The sequence below is a fragment of the Urocitellus parryii genome, chromosome 6 (genome assembly GCF_045843805.1).
Source record: "Urocitellus parryii isolate mUroPar1 chromosome 6, mUroPar1.hap1, whole genome shotgun sequence".
NCBI lineage: Eukaryota > Metazoa > Chordata > Mammalia > Rodentia > Sciuridae > Urocitellus > Urocitellus parryii.
In genome coordinates this window covers 42,221,698-42,243,348 of record NC_135536.1, presented here as the reverse complement: position 1 = coordinate 42,243,348, position 21,651 = coordinate 42,221,698, and the positions used below count along the sequence as shown (strand labels likewise).

The following is a 21,651-nucleotide window of genomic DNA, read 5'->3' as shown; positions in this document are numbered from 1 at the left end:
TATTTCTATTAGTAGTATGAATATTTTGTTTTAAGTCTGCAGAAAACAAGCCAAACTAAAACAACTCCAAAAATGAATAAGTAAATAAATAAACAAACCAAAAGCTGAGGTAGGATGAGCATCAGTTCGAGTCCAGCCTCAGCAATTTAGCAAGGCCCTAAGCAACTTAGTGAGAACTTGTCTCAAAAAAAAAAAAAAAAAAATTCAAGGGGCAAGAATATAGCTCAGTGATTAAGAGCTCCTGGGTTCAATCCCTGGTACAAAAACAAACAAACAAACAAAAAACAACAAATGAAGTCATATCTGCCTTCCTGTTTTTTGGTAAAAGTGTAGTAGAGGTTTTTCTTTTTTCCTATTTTTACACTGCTGCTTTCTTAGTTTAAGGTTCCCCCAATTTTTCTTAGTCTCTCAAGTGTCTGTGTTCTTTCTCTATCTCCCACTATATGCTCCTAAACTGTACTCCACTAATCCACCAAAACACTCACACTTCTCTTTTTTAATCCACCCATCTAGGGAGGTGTCATAAGGCAGCTTCCAAAACAGTAAAATGTCCTTTTATATCATTGGATGAGAAGTACAATGGATGTTTATTATTTTCCTTTAGAGTATACATATGTTCTTTCTGTTCTTTTTCATGTGATACTTTTAATTAAATTACATTAGCTTTTTTTCTAAAGTTCAAACTAGGTCTTATTGTATTCTAGAGTCTCAACTTGAAATAACAAAGTTGGCCATCAGCTAATTCATTACATACTATGTTATAGTCTACTTGACCTATTTTGTTTGTTTGTTTGTTTGTTTGTTTTTAGCATATTTATCAACTGTATAAAATCCCAGCAGACTGACCATGAATCTTCAGCTACTTTGTTTTAAACATGCTGGAGGATGCTGTTTTTGTTTGATTTAATAATTCTAAATGTTGAGATAATCCAGAGAATGTTACTGTAAATGTAGAGGGAGCCAGAAAATGTTGAAGGCCAGACATAATCTTTGAGTGCTAAGAACAATAGCTTTTGAAAATTACATGAAGCTCTACTGAATGTAATAATCCTGCAGGCAAAGTCACCTTTGGGATGTTTTGCTCAAAATCACTTGTGCTAATGTTATGTTTATAGCACACTTTAGGAATACAGGCTAAACTTGCCATATGGTACATGTTTAATCTCTTCTCTGCCTATCATTAAATACATTTTTCTCTATCTTAAATTTCCATTGTTAGGTTCATTTTTATCAGCTTCTTGAAATAAATGTGGTACAAAGCTTGGTTTCTGAATTTTACACTTTTTTCCGTTATCACTTTAATCTGGGACAATTAATAAAGAGTCCAGGAAAAGTATTGCTTTCTCTCCTGCCATGTGGCCATCTGATTGACTAGCAGCTTTTACAGGTGGCAGAAATTTCTATCTAATGCTGGAAATTGTTCTCTGTTTTTAATATTTACTTTAATCCTTACCTATTATCATTTCAAATAATATTTTCTGATTTAAGATGATTACCATGTTAAATGTATGCAAATTATGTCATAACTGAAATATTCATAGTTTATTAACTTAAATCTTCATATTTATTAAAGCCCATTATTTTCTTCAGACATACAATTAAATTCAGTTAAGTATTGAACTTGTAATAAGATTAACTCACCATTTGGATTGTAAGAATTTATTGAAATGTCCTCTTTATTCTCTTCTACACACATACACACACTTCTTGATAGAAATTGAAATTTAAAATGTATTAACTTTCCAACTCTTCCGCTGTCCCCCCAAATAAAAGAACATTGTGCCAGAAACTTTAGGTGAGATTTCTGTGAAATGCTTAAGCAGAATCTATTCCACAACACATAAAATTAGGAACTCTTGTCCAATAAATTACCCAAACCTAACAGAATTTTAATACCAAAGTCTGAAAAAGACAATCTAAGAAAACCATGGATCATATCCACTATTGGAATGCCTAATGTTTTTGAGCACTAATTATTCACTTGATGCAATGATAAAACTTTTACTGAGATGGAGTGATGCCAATAATTTGCCCTGAATCATCAAGGTAGTATTAAAATTGTATATAAATCCCCAAAATATATGAATTCAGAACTGACATGAAATTAGTGCTACATTATTTTTTGCTTTATGAAAGTAAAACTCTTAAATAAAATTTTTGGAAAAAATAGGATCCACAGTCTTATGAAAGAATAATACAAAATAACCTATTAATTTATTCTAGGTATAAAATTTTGTGTTATTAATAAGTTAATTTTATAATATGTCATGAATTTTGTGATCATTCATAAATTCAACATTTATTTCAAACAAACATTAAAATTAGAAATAAAAGTTCCCCTTTAAAAAATTTATTAGTGTATCACAAGTTATACATAATATTGGGGCTCAATTTCACATAATTGTACAAACATGGAATTTAATTTTCTCTAATTCAGTCCCCAGTGCTTCCTCTTTCCTTTCTCTCCTACCTCCTCTGTTCCCTTTCCTTTATTCTACTAATATTTCTTCTATTTATTTATAGTTATTTTTAATTAGTGATATATTATAATTAATTAATTATATATATATATGAATTTTTTTAAAAAGGGAAGAATAGAGGTACTTTGGATTAGAAATAGGGGAATGAGGTAGAGGAGGGGATATGAGGATAGGAATGATAATAGAATTAATCAGATATTATGACCCCATATGCATATATGAATACATGACCAGTGTAACCCTACATCATGAATGAGAAGAAGAATGAGAAGTTATACTCCATTATGTATGATGTGTCAAAATACATTCTATTGTTATGTGTAACTAATTATAACCAATAAAAAAGTAGAGGAAAATATTTAAAAAGTAAATGTACCCTTTTAAAAATAATAGGGAATTAGCCAACTGATCAACAGCATCATCTTTAAATATATGAGACACAGACCGAAGTTAAGAAACATAATGAGCTTCCTGTATTATTACTGTATTCAATTTTATTCAAAAAGTTCTTGGCAAATGAAATATCACCACAGAAAATGAAAATGAAGTAGCAATACTGGAAAAGAATAAGAAAAGTCAAACTTCATATGTTTGAAATATTACTTGGAATATGCATATGTAGGTTTGGATTCAGATTGATCCACGTTATTCTCCAGAACCTACCTACTATTTGTTGGTAGTCCATTTTGTCCACATTCAAAGCCTCAGTTCAATAATCTATAAAATGGGGATAATAATAGTACTTATTTTGTGAGTTTTGGGGGTTAAGTACAATAGATAATATTTTATTTTGCACTAAATCTGATTAAAATAAATGTTCAATAAATGTTAGCTTATGTTAGTAAGTGTAATAGTAATAAAACAGGCGTAAATGAAACTTAACTTAGATACTGATTTTTCTATACTTATCTACTATCTGCTATACCAGACCAGGATCCACTTTTCTTTACTAAACTATCTCCCTTGAGCAGTACCAGGTACTGCCACTCTCTGCAATCATAAAATTTGTTCTGTGTTCTCAAATGTGGTAACCACTGGTCACATGTGGCATTTGAGTACTTGTAGGTAGTGTGACTGAGGGACTGAATTTTTAATTTTATTAAATCTAATAAACTTAAATGGTAACAAGTCACATGTGACTAGAAGACACCATACTAGAAATTAAACTCTAGAGGACTTCATGGTTCACCTGCCTTTTTAGTGTTAGCTGATGGTTCCCAAATTAACTCTCCAGCTCATACCCCATTTTAAATCCAAGCTTCATTGTGTATTCTGTGTATTCATTTTCCTGTACCTCATCTACTCCTACAAATATCTTGGTTTTCTCAGTTGTACCCTGCGCTTTGCAAAGCCAAACCTACTTCTGAATTGGCCCCAGTGGTGATTAAGGCAATCAAATATTAACTGTGAAAGAGACTGTTTGCCTTTCCGTATTTATTCTTTTCCACCTTCCTTATTGATACGATCTCCTGTTTTTTCCTGTCATGCTGCCTAGAACTAAGGAGGTCTCAGGATGATCCAGTGAAGGAACCTGAGTTCCCAGAGCAGTAATAAGCAGCATGGAGCTGCCTACCTCTTCATGAGAGAGGGTAACACATTTTTCTTGTTTATGCCAATGTAATTTTTTAAAATAAAGGTATGAACCTAAACACACCCCAAGACCAACACAAGAAAATTAGGAAAACATCAAGGATGTTTAAAAAGTTGACTAAGTGGAGGTCATACCAAGTAGTACTCATCATCGTAATGTTTGGTTAATGTTTTCCATGTATAGTAAGTGCTAAATAAACTTTTGTTTGTCCTGGCAACAATAATACTTGTTGAATGAAAAATGTTTCTATGAGAAATATAGAGAAATTCATTCATCCATTCATTAAATATCTATTGAGCACATGAAATACCAGGTAATGGGCCCTATTCAGAAGAATAAAAACAAAAACTTATAATATACAAACAAACAAAAACTGGGAATTAAAATTCAGTACCTGGGTGTAGTTTTTCCCAACTTATGATCTGCTTGCTAATGTTTACTAGAAGGTTAGCTAGGACAAACTTTCCTTTTATAAATAGTATTTTAAAAATTATTTCTTATGAAAGATAAGTAAAACATGAAGTCATACTGTTCCAGTCCTGTAATATTTATACATAACTTTAAAACAAATGAACTCCAATGGATATGGACAGAATAAGCTACATAAGAAACGTGTATTGCAAATACTATAGTGTGCCATCAGTAAATAACATGAGGGTAGAAAAACATAAGAAAAATAAAGTATTAGCAATCATTTATTATGAAAAAGTTTTTATATGCCAGTTTATTATAAATCTACCCATGCATATTTAAAAATGTGTACCATATTGTGCCACAGTGGACTATGACAGTATGACATCTTCTAAATGCTGCTAACAACTATCCTTTAATAATTATACCCATTTCAAATATAAGAAAAATGAGATCTTGCAGCTCATAAGTAGTAGGTTAAAATAGCAAGGGTGCCATGTTATCTGACTCTAAAAATCATACACTACTATCCATTGTTTAAAAAGGAAATTGTTTTCAACAATAAAGTCCCCATGTTACAAATAACTTAGCCATCACAAAATTTAACTTTATGTAAATTATATTTCAGTAAACCTGACTAAAAAGCATAGACTCAGATTTTTAATTAGTGAAGCTGCTATTCTAATGAACCGGAATGGACCACCTGAATCAGTCATCTTTGCTCATTGTAAAGATTGCAGGGAGTCCCTCAGTACCGGGTCCTCCTCACTGTGTCCCTGAGACGCAGCAGGTAGCTGGTATAGAACTGGTTAACAATTGCTGAACTGTGGTTTCTTCAGAAGGGGGAACACCAAGCTGATGTCACAGCTTTAAAGAGTTTTGTTGTTCATGACTCAAAACTAAATATCTGGTTTTATAAAAAGTACAGTGAGTCTTTAAGTAACATGAAGCAAAGCATACAGAACCTCAGTCTGGCATCTCTACATGCAAATGTATTTGACAACAATGATGCTATTTGTCCCAAGAAACCCTGCTGCCTGCCAGAATATTTCTGTATAATACTGCACCTAGTCTTTGTCTACTAGCCTCTTATAAGAAGTCTAAAGGGTAATTTGTATGCTGGTGTTCCTCATGTAAATTAGATCATTATCCTTTTAAAGGTATAAAGTCTTCTGTACACGATGGAGCTTTCTAAGAAACAGATTTGACCTTTCTTTCCCTCTATTCAGGGTGCCTGCAGAGCTTGTACTCATTAACTAGAATTTGACTCCATGACATTTTTACTTAATTTTCCTTTTCCTCTACATTGGACACATGGGGCAACCATTTACGTTCTTTCTTGACCTGAGATGCTCTCTAATCTCTTTCCAGCTGTGGCATTTGTCATTCAGTCACATCAGGATATGGTGACCCTTCTTTCCCCACTGCAATTCCCAACTGTTAATTGATTCATTTTAAGGAAGGAACTAGACACAGCCTTATAGACTGAGCTCCATTTAATTAGTGTTAACCAGAACAGTAGATAGAAAAGCAATTTCCTTTGGAGAGGAAAGATACTCTTTATAGTTACTAGAGGGAACAAATGATAGTTTTGAAAACCCTTAGTTTTTAAGTGTCCTGGATTGGTAATAAACTTAAAGGCAGTATTCCCCTATGTTCATATTGATGATCATGACAATAATTATTATAAATAATATTAATAAACCACTGGGATTAAATCTTAAGTCTTTCTGACTTCAAAGTCCATATTCTTAAACATTTTGCTAAGAACTTTTGATGATAGATTCTCCTATAAGTCCAATTTTGTGTTCTCTTTTATGTTCTAACAGGGTGAGTTTCACTAGGCAAGCTTTTCTGGGAGGGAGACAGAGGCTCAGAGAGGTGAAGTCACTTATGCATGATCACCCATTTGCTATGACCAGGATTAGAGCTCAGGTCTGCTCTGGCACTGTGTCTATGCTTTTCATCTTTACCTACATCATACTACCTTTTGAGTCAAAAGGCACTTGTGAGGACATCTCTGGAAAGCATTCCTAGAAGCCTTTTAAAATGTCATCTGAATTATGATTCAGATGAACTTTGATTTTGAACTTAAACACTGTATTTTCAGATTGTTAGGATTTAATGACAAGTGGAAACTTATAACTTAGCTGAACAGCATGAGTTTTAAAGGCATGGCTTGCTTCGTTCTACCATGAGCATTAACTGGTCACTTTAGTATGTGCATATATGCTCAGAGAAGTGGTGGTCTGCATCCTCCAGCAATCTATTCTGTCAGGTGTGAACAGATCAGCAAGGGGTGGCAGTATACTAACGCACCTCATGATAGAAGTGTGCCCAGAAAGCTATAGAACAGAGAAGAGGACAGTTTACCTCAAATGAGGGTGGGTATATCCCAGGGGTCTTCCCAGTGCCTGTGACACTGAGCTGAGGTGTGGGATGTGTGGGAATTAGCTACACATGGGGTGCAAAACAGAAGCAAGGATTTGTGTGGAACTCAAGGAAGCACATGCCGGGAATGGTTGGAGCAAAAGGTATGCCAAAGGATTGTTTTTGGCCAGCCTCTCTGAATGGAGAGGGATGGCATAAAATAATTCCATTTTATACTTGTCTTCCTTTAGTTATATAGAGTTCTGATATGTAGCTATTTTTAAATTTTTTATTTTAATTGGCAAATAATAATAATTGTCCATATTAACCCATTTACCCTAGAAACCTTTTTCCTACAGTAGCCACAGAGTTCAGTTTCCTGAGAAAGAAAGAAAGAATCTCTCGTGTTAATTACAGCTCTCTGGATACATAAGTGGATCCTAAACTACTTCTTGAATGGGGTTTTAGCCCTATGATAAAGCACTCCTACTATCCTGCATCTTACCTCTGATTTAAGAAAGAAATAAAGGCTGGAAGAAAGAGAAAGAGAAAGGAAGGAAGGAAAGGAGAAAAGGAATTTCTTTCTTTCTGAACAGGAATATTCACTTTCTTAATTTTTCTAATGGAACCCAGGCTAGTACCTAACATTGCATAGGGATCACTCCTTGAATGTTAGTAATTATGTTCTGTATACCTGAAAGCATTAAATATAATTAGCTTTCTGTGACCTGGAATATATAATTATTATAAATAAACCTGCTGTAACTATACTAAGTAAAAGAGGCTGTTATATGGTTCATGGGCCATTGAACTTATGATGCCTGCTACATATCAGTCTGATGGATCTTTCTTATTTGATTTCTTCCATCACTTTGCAGATTTACAAACTTCTGTTGTTTTCTAAGTAGTTTTCCATTCAGAAACTTGATAACTGTTCACTTTTTCCTTCTACTTTTAACGTGGTTTGATTATCTAAAATTTTTATCATTTGATAATTAGTATAGGATAGGAAATACAATTCCACACTATATTTTCCTTCAGGGTGCTAATTGTTACTTATTTGAATTATATTTTAGATGATATTTACCTCTGGCACTGATTGTACTTTAAATTCATGTGTAGGATAGATTTCTGGGTTACCAATTCTGTCCTCCTAGTGATATCTCCTAGTGATATACCACCTCATCTTAATGGCCACTATTTATTATTAAATTCATAATTTTATAGAATATTTTGATATTCAGGAGGCCTAAATCTCTTCATTATTCTCCTACTAAACTTCTCCATTCTTACTAAAATACGTTTTATTCTTACAGAAGAATAGGACTGTTCTTAGGACTGTTCATTCACCCCTTTTCATTTTCTTTCTGAGCATTCGTTTTTTCTTATTTTTAGTTTAAAAATGGTCTGTCTACCTTGTTAGAAAAAATAGAAAAGAAACTATTGGGCTTTTTCTGTCTCTGTTTGCATCGAGCCAGGCCTCTCTCTTCCTAACTTTTTCTCAGCTGGAAGCCTTTCATTCTGTTGTAGCTTTTTCTGAGCCTATGCCTTTCCCTTCTTTCTTCTAGGAGCCTTCCACCAGTGGGTCTCTGGCCAGGGCCATTTCTGTGCATTCAGCCTGACTCCATGCTGCCCCTCCTCTGATGGGTATGCTCCCTTTCAGAAAATGAACCTGCTGAGAGTTCTTGGGGCACTTATATCTCTGTATCTGGTTACTACCCTGCTTTTTGCTTATTAGGATAACTTTTTACTATGTGATCAGTCTGGCTTGTGAGACCCTTTTTATTCCTCTTGGAGACTGACTATCTATCTATCTGTCTGTCTATCTATCTTTCTTTCTATGTCTTTGGCCACACACTTATAATTTCCCAGAACTCTCTGAGCTGTATGATCAACATATTTAAAAACATTTTGTGTTTTTTCTCTTGACTGCTATGATCTCTGGGTTGATATATTCACAGTCCGCCCCCCGCCCCCAACTTCCCACCAATGTACCTCACTAATGTATTTCTGGAAAGATGTTCAGTCAAACATCTGGAGATTCCGTTCATTGTTTCTCCAACCATCTCTGAAAGGTACTGTTGCAAGTATTTCAACAAGAATCCATTAAACGTTCTTGTTGTTGGAAAGCTATGGGGTCTTCCCAACTCTAGATTTTTCCAGATATAACAAAAATCGGAAATATAAATTAATTTGAACAATGGTTACATGAAGGGAAAATATGATACAGGGTGGCCTAGAGAGACTGTGACTAGTGCAAGAAAACAGTACCAGCCTCCTGGTGTAGGTATGTGTATTCAGTAATGAGGAGGACTTGTAGATGTGTGTATACTCAATCCTATAAGCATGTCATATACCTAGGCTCTGATCACACAGAGTTGATCACATGCCTCTTGGACAGTGTGAGGCACTCTTGCTGATTCTCCTGATGGTGCACCAAAGGTGAGGTATCAAGATGCCATAAAAATTATAAAGAAACATTTAAACAATCCTATAAATTATCCATAACAACATAAAATGAGATTATTTAAAGATGGTTCCTCTTTATCCCTTTGTCCACTTTCAAAACACTTTTCACCCTTTGAGATTCTGTACAGTAAGTACCCCACCTCAATAAAGTGTTCCCTAACAGACCCCCACCCACTCAGCCACCTTTCTGCTGCTGTTTCCATTCTGCATTTTATATTATTATTTATGGGACTGTGTCATTTTCATTTTGACTTTGAACCCTCAACAGCACATTCCTTAGTCTCTCTTCTCTTCCCAACATATGCTGCATTACCTAGTATATCTTCATAGATTAAGTAAACATAATATAAATTACCTCTATGCTTGAAGTTATTAGGACTTGTTGGCCTACATGAGTTGACTTAGAAAGACAAGAAAATGCCTTTGAGGCTGGGTTTTAGAACTATGAGTGTAGGTGGAAGTTACAGAAGAATAGGTGCCTTACATAAATAACTTCTTGGTAATTTTGGATATTTACAAATGCAATAAACTGATTATGAATGTCATTTCACTAGTGAGAGCTCTTATGCAATAGCAAATGATTTGTGTTGAGGTCTTTGTGTGAATGCAGATGAACCATAGTAGGCTAAAGCAGTTATGGGTTTTTATCCACAGAATATCTTAAAACATTGCATATGTGAATTTGTGTCAGAAGACTGGTTTCTGAAAGGTACTTTCAGTATTCTAGTTTCTATGGCAAAAACAAATATTCCCACAACAAGGTTTCAGAGCTTTGAACAACTTCAAAATATTTTGCTTTGGGCCAGATTTACCAGTTCAAGGTGGCAACCCTGGTTATGCTGTGGACATAGAGTGCCAACTGGCTATAAAGTGTGTATTAACTTTCGTTTCTGTAAAAAATTAATTCCCAGTTGATTTTAGGGGAGGGGTGTAAATGTGGAATCTAGCTGGATGTATATTTTAAGAATTTATCTTGAACTGAAATAATTTCTTTCCATACCTTATTTTGTGGGGTCTCTCATTTTCTCAAAACCCAGAATTTTTAACATCTTTGATGTGAGGACACATGGTACAATAGGCAATGTGTTATACTTAACTGAAATGTTTGTAAAAAGCTTTCTAAGATATCCATAAAATAAAGTCACACCTTATAATCTATAATGTTTTAATGGTCAAATAAATACAACCATTTGAGTCACAGTAGTTTAGAAGAGTGTGTGACTCTGGTGTCAGGACTGGCAGAGTCCAGATTCTGTTTCCCAGCATGATGACTTAATTTCTGCATCTCATTTTTCTCTTCTGTAAAACTGGGGTAATGATCTCTACCTCCTAGATTGCTTGTGGAGAATTGAATGGGGTGATGCTTACAAAAGCATCTTTCTGTTACATTTCTGTCATTGCCAGAAAGAGTTAATGTTTCTCTCAAACTGCCCAAATGGCCAGTGAAAAGAAGTAAGTTACTGAAAATCTTGGAAGATCTGGTGTTATTTTATTTTATTATGCAAATAATTTTGACCTCCAGAGAATATTTATTTTGTTTTGGAAGCCTCATTTCTTCTGTACTGCTAACAAGTTTACTCCATTTTGTGCAACAATTTATAATGTACCTTAAAAGAACTACTGATTATATTAGGGTTTTGGGCTCAATTACCTATTTCAAATGCTCAGTGACTAAGGAAAGCATGTCATTTTCTCCTCTCCTGCACACTGGAGTATAACAATAGGCTGTGAATAGAGCAAATCAAAGAGACACAAATACCAGTATAAGGGGCCCATTGTGTTTAGTTTGTTGCCCTGTCATATGGTTTTAATTTAGGTTGGCTGATTGATTATGACAGACTGACAGATAGCACATTGTTCCCTTCTTGGAATCTCTAAGACACTTTAATATTCCTATTCTTATCTGTCCATTTTGATTCCCGAACTTAAATGAAATGGAATTACAGCATTCACTTTGTTTTCCTGTGCTAAGTGATTATCTCTGAAGTGCAATTTTGTGATTAGGCAAGACGGCATGCATATACTCAGCTAATGCTGATTTCCCCCAGGGTGCAGAACAGGTAAATTCATAATGAATGGATGTTGTGCTTTGATTTCAAATGGATGTAAAACCTCACCACACTTGGTAGTTTTATTTTAAAAATGTATTTAATTATTCTAAAATTAACAGGAGAATATTAAAATTGAACTTTAGAAACATGGCATTTAAACATAAGTCAAGGGTGCTAACTGCTTATGAATGTTAATCCCCTTCAAAAAAAAAGAAAAAACAAATTTACCTGACAGAAATTGGAGGGGGGGGTGTCATTGAAAATCTTCAGTTTAATTATTTATATTCTTCCTGATTAATTCCAAAAATGTTGGAATGCAGCATGGTATTTGTATTGTCACATTCTAGTGTTCCTTATTTTGAAAACTACAATAATTATTCAACTAATTACTGTCATAGTATTGTCATAGTTGTTTGGTCCTGGGGGGTGATTTTGAGGATGAGGGGAGAAGTTAGGAGTTAATGGTTAGCACAAAGTATTAAATTTTCCTTGATATTTTAAGAACAGATTTTGTATATGTGTTTGAAGGATCAGTTTTAAAGAGAATTTAGCATTCCATAAATTACACAAATTTTGCCGAAACCACCCAAGTAGATAATTGACCAAACCACACCTGTTCTGCTGATTTTCTTAGAACAAGCATTATTTATAATACTATTAATCTAGAAGTTGGAAATATAATATGCAATTTCCCAAGCTTATTTCAATTGAGGAGGAAGAGAAAGGAAAGTAGAATTGTTTTTTCCCAATAATTCTCTTGGAATAAAATTGTAAATGAAGTGCACATGGTTCTGTTCTAACATTAGTGGAAGTTTCAGCTTTGGGGCCTAGAGAAGTTATGGTCAGCCCAAATCTTCTCATTTTATGTATGAGAAGTTGAGGCTCTTGATGATAAAGTACAGTGTCACTCATGCAGTAGCAATGTTTCATCCATCTCTTCTACTGCCAGTGGGCACACTGCACACCACACTGTGCAGCCCCAGCATCAGGCTTCTGCATGCAAATTGGTCCAGAAAGATCCACGCCTATCCCTTAGAACTATGAGAGGAAGGGCTGCTCTTTCACTTTCAATTCTTTATACTTTTCTATTTGAGCAATCATGAAAAGCATAAGCCACTTCTATAATACAATAAATATACTATGTAGAAAAGTATAAATTAAATAAATGGGTTTCAGTGTTCTATTTAAATACCAGAGGGAATATGGAACAATACGAAATAACAAAAAGTGCCTAAAGGCATGAAGGTAGGTTACTGAGTGTATTTCGAAGAGTGGCCCACAGTTTATCAGTACATGTATTAAATCCCTCTGTTTGGCATGTGGATAAAGAAGCTGCAAGGTTTCTTATAGATAGGTCATGAGTTTAATGCTTGGCTTTATTGTCCAAGAATTCAAACAGTTCTATCCCTCTAAAAAGAGGCTGTTCAGATTTCTTATGTCTCCCAATTGTACCTGCCCTCTAATTACCCTCTTCATGGTTCTACTCAAATACATTATTTTCAGATGTGTCTGAATCCAGTTCATCAGCCCTTCCTTATTCATATTTCTTAGTCATTTGAAAAGAAAAACCAAAATATTTTCAACTATCAGATCTTTGTAAATCGAGTTGACTCATCTTCCAGTTATTCTTTCTCCTGGCATTTTAACTATTTTCAAAGTAGCCTGAAAATTTGTCAAACAGCAAGAGGAGACGAGAGAAGTTGCTGTGCCACCACCTGTAAAACTGTGGCTGGGAAGAGTAAAATCAAATGGCTGAAATTAGAAGCCTTGTTACTTCTTAACTTCTCTACCTTTGCCTAGTGCTGTGTTCATACTTGGCATTCTTATGACCTTGTGTTGGGAACTGCCCTATTAATTATTACTGGAGGTAGATTATCTTTAAGTGCAAGGGTATATTTGATTGCACCAATCATCAAACATAAACAATTAATGCAAAAAGTGTTGGGTGTGCAGAAGCACCCCAACTAGCATTCAGTACACACTAAATAAACACTATAAGTAAATCCCACAATCCTAGGACAACCACGAGCCCCAAAATACCTCCCATGCCACACGACTTTTCTGAGCCAAAGAGCAAACGTTGTCCTTGTCTGGTGGTTCTCTCCAGCTGATGGCTGGACATCAGGGAATGGTGGAGTCAGTCCAGGGATGGACAGCAAGGCGGCCAGTCTCACTGAGGTCTTTGGAGCAAAACTTTTAAATGTGGCAGGACCAGCAATTTAAATACAGTTCCAAGTTGGTGGTGTAAGTTGGTGATTAGTTACATCCAGTGAAAGTCAGTGTTCATTGGTTATGTCCAGTGAGGTGATGTAATTGCAAGTGGGCTTGTTCTTTGCGTTTGTCCATGGAGCTATGCTCCCTACCAATTGCAACCAGTGATTGCTAAGCATGCCTATGGCTAGTGCCCCTTATAGCTCTTTGTCAATTGCAGGCAGACATGACTAAGCATTCAATAGTTGCTGTTCCTTATAGCCAGCAACTTAATGAGTCCCAGCATGTCCCAGCCTATCTATGGCAGATGCTCCTTACACCTTGCATAATTATTATTTGCGGGCCCATTCAATTTCTTTTTCAACGTTACTGTTTCTACAGCTTCCGCCACCTTTGAAGACTTTCAGATTCGTCCCCATGCTCTCTTTGTTCATTCATACAGAGCTCCAGCCTTCTGTGATCACTGTGGAGAAATGCTGTGGGGGCTGGTGCGTCAAGGCCTTAAATGTGAAGGTAATTTGTTTTCTTTCCCCACCAAGTTGAATGCATGCTAGAGCTATCTTCTTATTCTGTGCCCTCTACAATAGTGTCTTCTGTCCCTCAGAAGTATTCTTCAAATATTTTGGGGGTAAATGAAGTCTGTTTTGTTCATTTTTTAAAAATATCCCTGTCTTTAATATACCTGGCCTAATCTGGGAACATCTTTCCCCCTGTATGGTGTGGAAATATTTCTTCCCTGTATTTTATTGGATCTTTTAGCAACAGACTAAAGTAAAATTTGCATGTTAAGGAAGCCAAAAATTGGAATAGCAAACATTGAAATGAGCAGAGATTCAGAAGTTTAACCAAACTGTGCAAGGTCACCCTGCTATCAAATTGGATAGATTGGAACTAAAACCTGAGTTCTTATACCAGTGCCCAGTTTTATCATACCCTGTGGAAAGAACTTCTTGAACTACACAGTTCAGAGTAACTGGATACCATGATAACATCCTAATACCTTAACCACTCATCCTCTGTTTCCTGTGGATTTGGGGAAGATAGAGCTTTTTGAACCTTGGCCAATATGACCAAGGCTTTGAGAGTTTACATAAAAATAAATGCTCCACAACTATTTAAATTTTGTCTGTGAGGAGGGCAGTTCAGACAGTGATCTAGAAGAAACTCTATCCAAAGCGTGTTTTGTGAAAAATTGTCTGCCTGCTCTATGGTACGTGAAAAATTCTGAGTCATGGATGCCAGCTGCATGGGGAATATGAATAGAAGAAATATTGAAAGGAAAATGATACTTCCCTTAGTGGGAAAATATGCTTCCAATTATCAATCACCCACCATGTGGAAACCAGCATGTGAAGCATTTTACATATTTTCTTAATAATTCTACAAGGCAGTTATTATTATCTCCATTTCACAGACAGTGAAATTGAGGTGAAGTAATTTGTTCAAGGTCAGGTAGAAAAAAGCAAGTTATAGAACTAAAGTGCAAATCATTGTAGTCCTAAAATTATAATATATTGTGATTAATTTTCCCTCTGTGTGTCCACCCGCATTTGAACTTGGGGCAGGCAGCTAAAAGGGGCTGAGATAATCAACTCTCAGTATTGATGCTGGATTTCTCAATGTTCAGATTCATTATATTGCAAAACATTTAAAAAAATGATAAGCAGGGGAGTTGCTGATCTTGTCCAATAAAATCAGAATTCACAGTCCATTCACAAATTGGGGAGAAAAATCAGAAGTCTCAGAAGAAAATCTGAATTTCTAAATAGCATTAAGAAAAACAGAAGCTGCGCTATTTTGATAAATTTCTAATTTACAACAAATGGAACAGCTTTTAATTTATAGTTGAACAAAAGCTATTTTTATTTTTTCTTTCCAGGATGTGGTCTGAATTACCATAAGAGATGTGCATTTAAAATTCCCAACAATTGCAGTGGTGTGAGGCGGAGAAGGCTCTCAAATGTTTCCCTCACTGGGCTCAGCACCATCCGCACATCCTCTGCTGAGCTCTCTACCAGTGCCCCTGATGAGCCCCTTCTGGTATGTCCTCCTGTTTATCCATTTCCCCATTTACACGAGAAATCTGTGGGACATTGTGATAACAGTGTCAATCCGAGACAGTGTGCTGGGAGGGAGGACACAGCCAGGGTGTTAATGGCTCTGTTTCTTCAGGGCCTATACTATAGATTGGTCAATGCTTCATGAAATAGCCAACAGCTTGGAGTTTGCTTTTATCTGAGTTTAGTGAAATTATAAAATATGTGAGGTTTCATCATGGTCATAGGGCCAGAGCAGCATGAACTAATGTGTTTATGTTGTAAAACATACTTTGTCAAAATTTGGAAACCAGAGATGAAAGATGTTCTTCTCTATAGATTATTCATTTGTGGCATAGCTGAATGTTAATTTTGGGAGAAAATTTGAAATTTGCTTTTATGAAAACATTAAAGTCTTATTGCTTGGCATTACTAGTATATGTGTGAGTTTAAACAGACACTTAATAGTTTATATGTTTCTTTTAGCTCTAAAAATATCTTAGGGATATAGCTTTAAGTATTCTTTCTTAAATTTGTTTTAATTAGTTACACATGACAGTACAATGACCTTGACATATCATACATTTGAATCAGATAGGATATAATTTAAGAAAGTTAAATTTAGATTTTCTAGGCATTCAAAACAAAATAAAATTTTTGATTATTATATTAATTACTTAAAACAAAACACATTATTCTGAAATGAGGTAATAGTTTAAGGCTTTAAATTTCCCAAATTTACTTCCCCTGTCCTCCAATGGCTATTACAAGAACTTATTAAAATTGTCAAAATCAGAGAGAAAAAATTTAAAAATTACTAAAACATGTAGCTTTTAGCTTAAGTCTCTCTTGAAGTTAAGAGAGGGAATAAATTTTGAAGACATCTATAAGAAATTGTATGAATTGCTTCATTGTGTGGAAAATATTTTATTCTGATCCTTATATCACTTAGATTTTATTGTATAACAAACTAGATATTTTTAAATAAATGCTTATTTTTGTCCAGAGAAAAACTACATATCCTTGGGCTTTGTTGGTGGAAGCCTCACATACTTTTGACCCTTCTTTAAGTGGAACCTATTCTGGGAAGATGGGTATCAAATCCCATCAATAGTCAGAAGAATATATTTTTGCAGTTATTCATAATGTATGTATCTGGTTATTTATTATTCTATAATTTTTTGTAATTGGAAGAAATAATATCCTGTCTAAAAGAATTATATCAAAATTTATTTTTCATAATAGCTGTCATTTTACCTTCCCAGATCAGAAGTTCTCTGAGTTTGAATTTTGCAAGTGATGATTTTGCAATTTACAGAAGTTAATTTTGCTTTTAAATTTAGTCCTGGAGAGTTATAATGTATAAGACAGACATTTTAAAACAAGTTAATGAAATAAAATTGAAAACTAATTATGTCTTTTTTTTCAATTTTACCAAGAAATTTTTTAAAAATTAAAACCTTATAAGAAATCTGAAGCCCTAGTCTTCATTATCAGAATAGATTAAAATCTAGATAATTAATGCTAAGTATCATTTCTTTTTATCTTATCTCAGTTCTACAGTATATATGCCTGAACACATGCATATATACACATTTATATATACACATGTGCTTGTGTATATATGTAGTTCAGACATCACATGTCTGTAATTTAGGTTTTATAGGTGTAAATTGACTAATAATCAAGTCAAAATGTATAAGTATAAATATATAATTTATATGTAAATGTAATTTAGGTTATGTAACTTTCATCTTTAAGACAAATTTTTGTATCTTCAAATTAAATTATCTAATTGCTTTATTTAACCAAATTAAATAATTATTTAATTATTTTAATTACTTGATTACAAGCTCTATTTTACATAAAATGTTGAAATTCATTAGTGTTTCACTGATGAATGAAAAAATTTTGAAATAGAATGCTTAAAATGTATTTTTAAACATCAGATTTTAAGCATTTTGTCAAATGCTTGTAAAGTTGTGATAAAATGAGATTTTTTTATGATGTGAGGAATTGCTGAGGCTATGATACTTTGAAAAATACTGGTATCATAAGCTTTCATAAGCTTGTATAAAATGTCCTTTTCGTAAACTTTAAATGAGAAAATGCTCTTGGAAATGTTTGGGATACTCTTGACATATTGGCTCTTAAGCTAATGTTTTACATGCATCAAAGCCTTTTGGGCCCTATGGAGTGTCTAAGTGTCTTTTTTTATGCAATTTCCAAGAAAGTAGGAAACACTAAGTGTGACACCTATTTTCCTATTACCTTTGTTCCCATTATTTCTTGAGTACTTTCTGTAGGGACAAAACCACCCTGTTATCTATCCACGCATGCTTGGAGTGCAATGAATATGTCCTCATTTCAGCCCTAATAAAGATATAAGTGGCCACTAACTATAGTCTAAAAGTTGTTGTAGTGCATGTCTGGTAAGAGGTAATATTATGGCAACAATAGTAAAATCTTTGACTCTCTATATACTAAATAATATTTTCATTTCTGAAAAAGATGATGACCTATTTGAAGATTAGTATTTCTCACTAATGCTGGTAGGCCATCAATTGTTTAAGACTGATAAGTGTGTAAATTCTTTCTCAAATATAAGAAATGAAATTTTCTGACATAATTTCCTATATTGACTATAAAATCTATTTTACATATAGAGTAAAACATTGCTATTTTATTAATTTATCCAATTTTGGCACATAAATTGAATCTCAGATTTCTATAATGCTAACATAGGAAAACTATAACATAGATCATATGACAAGCTTTATCTGTCATCAACTTTAGCAGTAAACTGTATCCTTTATGGAAACCATAAAGCAATCCATCTTCTAAGGAAATCCAAAATTTAGTCAATTTATCATATAACAGCTCTTTGGGAATGTAATTCTTTTTGTAAAAATCACCAGTATTAGAAGGAAACAAAAGAAAATCTCAATACATCCTTAAGGAAGATACACTAATACATTGTACCTTTATTTTTAGGTATACTTATCAAGATTGTATCAATTTTATGAATGGGACATCTGTAGAAGTAGGGATTAAATGATCTTATCATTTCTCTTTGCTTTAGCCATCTTTTAATTTTTACTTCCATAATTCCTATAATATTTAAAAAGAGTGAAAACCAATTGAGAATAAGCTTTTGAGACTTAATCTTAGGCAAAATGTTCAGAACCTGATGCAGAACTTTTGCCCCTAGTATAATGGAAAATCATATATCACATCCATTGTCCCAACAAATCTGAATAAAATATGACAGGACAGCACAAAAAACTATTAAAAGGAAAGTAAGAGCAACCAAAGCAATCAGTCATAGAAAAGCCAACATACAGGGCAGTCTCCCACAATGAATTATCCAGCTTTAACTGTCAATAATGCTGTGTTGTAGAACACAGTTGGAGGGTTGCCAAACATAAAGCCACACTAAGACAAGGTAGTATGACATAAAGTTCCAGTATAAAGTGCTGAGTCAATGTGGTATTACATAGGGACAAAAAAAATAACGAGTGAAATAGAATCCAGAACCTGCATGCACATTCCGGCCAACTGATTTTTACCTGGGGTAGAACTGCTGTTAGATGAGGATGGTCTTTTCAACAAATATTTAGGACCAATTAGATTTGTACATGGAAAATATGAATGTTTATGCCTACTTTATAGTATAAACAAAGTCAATTCTAGATTGATTGAAAACTTCTAGGAAACAATAGGAGAATAAATCAAGACGTTAGAATAGAAATATCCTTTTTAAACAGGATTAAATAGCTGAAAACAAAGGAAAACGTTTCATTTGATATCATTAAAATTAAGAATTAATTCAATCAAAATACTATTAGGAGAGTGTAAAAGCAAATATAGTATTTCTCATGTTGTACTTGCTCATTTCCAGAGTGTATAAAGAACATTTACAAAAAAGTTGCAAGGCAGCCTATCCCATTGAAAATGTAGCAAAATACTTCAATAGCACTTTACAGGGGAAAATAGACAGTAAATATAAAAATGTGATTGACATCATTAGTTATTGAGAAATTAAAGTTAAGTCTATAATGAAATCGGATCACACCAGAATATCTAACGTTGAAAAAAACAATAACAAGTATTGGTAAAGATGCAGAGCAACTGAAATTTACAGAGTACTCCTGGGAATATAAATGGTCTCAACAACTTTGGAAAACTGGCTGGCAGTTTTCTTCTTAAGCTGTACATAAACATACCATGTGACTCAGCAGTTCCACCTTTAGGCACATATGTTTAAGAGAAATGTCATAGACAGATGCACAGAAAGACATGTCACAAACATGGTTTTAACATCTTTGTTCATAATAGCTAAAAACTGGAAGCAAACTGGTGTAGTCATACAATGGAATATATGGATGATAGAGCAGTGAAATTAATGAATTAGTGATTCACTCAACTGCATGGATGAATATCACAAAATAATATTTAAAGAAAGGAGTCACACACAAATGAGTACATACTTAGGAATTCAATGGATGAGATTCAAACCACACAAAACTAATTAATGTTGAAACACATCAAAATTATGGTTCCTCTTCGGGAGTGCCAACTGGGAGGTTTCAGAAGTGAGCCATCTAGGAGGCTAGAATTTTGCTCCATCTTGATCTAGGAAGAGGTTACATGGGTGTGTATATGTGCAAAACCTCATCAAGCTTTATGCCTAGAACTTTATATATTTTAAATGAAATATACCTCAACAATATTATTTTACAATAATAATACCACTGGTTATCCAAATAGCAAATAATAAAGTCATTGGGGTTCTCCAGGACAGGCAGGTCATGTGAACAAAAAATGAAATGTCACATCAGAAAAACTAATTAAGTTCTGAGATTCCTTTCAGTGAATTAAAAGAAAATGGAGTTCTAAAACTGATATTATTCAGTAATCAGGAATGAAGTCTTTCAGTGCTAAATCAAAAGTAATGTGCAACAGCTTTCTGGAATATGTAGACTTTACATTGTTTTCACCACAGATGTAACACTGTAATTCATATGATTTTTCTTAAAGGGAAAAACAAAACAAAAATAGAACTATTGCATAATGTTACAGCTACCTACTAGTGGAATAGGTGGCTCTCTTTTCCTTGATGATCTATGGACATATCTGGTGATTCTAATTTGGTAGCCAGATAAAAAGAGGATTGTTTATTTGTAAATAAATAAATAAATAAATAACAGTCTCATAAAACATTCTGGAAACAAACAAACAAATCTTAATCAAATGAGATTGGGAAATGCCTCTTGGTCAGTCAGCTAGTATACACCACTACAGTTATTGAGCATAGTTGAAGGAAGTATATGAGCGGGCATAATCTAAGCTGGCTTGCAGTTATGAAATCAGTGTTCCTACGCTGACTCAAGTATGGAATCCTTGTGGCTCATAAAATCTATGAATATCTTGAGGGAAAAATGCACCTTGGGAAATGATAATTTAGAGAAACCAATGAATTAATGCATATTGCATAGTCCATTGTCACCCACAATGAGCTAAATAGCCCTTAGCTGAAGGTGAATTCTGACAAAAACCCAGAGTAAATAGGACTTCAGGAATCTCACTGGATGCCCTTCAATGGATGAATGGATTAAAAAAATGTGGCAGTTATACACCATGGAGTATTACGCAGCACTAAAAAATGACAAAATCATGGAATTTGCAGGGAAATGGATGGCACTAGAGCAGATTATGATTAGTGAAGCTAGCCAATCCCTAAAAAACAAATACCAAATGTCTTCTTTGATATAATGAGAGCAACTAAGAATAGAGCAGGGAGGAAGAGCAGGAAGAAAAGATTGATATTAAACAGAGACACGAGATGGGAGGGAAAGAGAGAGAAAAGGGGAATTGCATGGAAATGGAAAGAGACCCTCATTGTTATAAAAAACTACATAAAAGAGGTTGTGAGGGGAATTGGAAGGAAAAACAAGGAGAGAAATGAATTACAGTAGATGGGATAGAAAGAGAAGATGGGGCGGGGGAGGGGGATAGTAGAGGATAGGAAA

At 34.2% G+C, this 21,651-nt stretch overlaps 1 protein-coding gene across 4 annotated transcripts in view; it reads left to right on the top strand.

Moving 5' to 3' along the window:
- Positions 1-21,651, top strand: part of Prkd1 (protein kinase D1) — a 318,052-nt gene that overhangs the window by 227,001 nt on the left and 69,400 nt on the right. For all 4 annotated transcript variants that reach the window (XM_026414345.2, XM_026414341.2, XM_026414351.2 and 1 more), the window contains exons 3-4: positions 13,965-14,096; positions 15,463-15,623. In XM_026414345.2, coding sequence (XP_026270130.1) covers positions 13,965-14,096; positions 15,463-15,623 — 293 coding nt within the window. The remainder of the gene's footprint in view (positions 1-13,964; positions 14,097-15,462; positions 15,624-21,651) is intronic.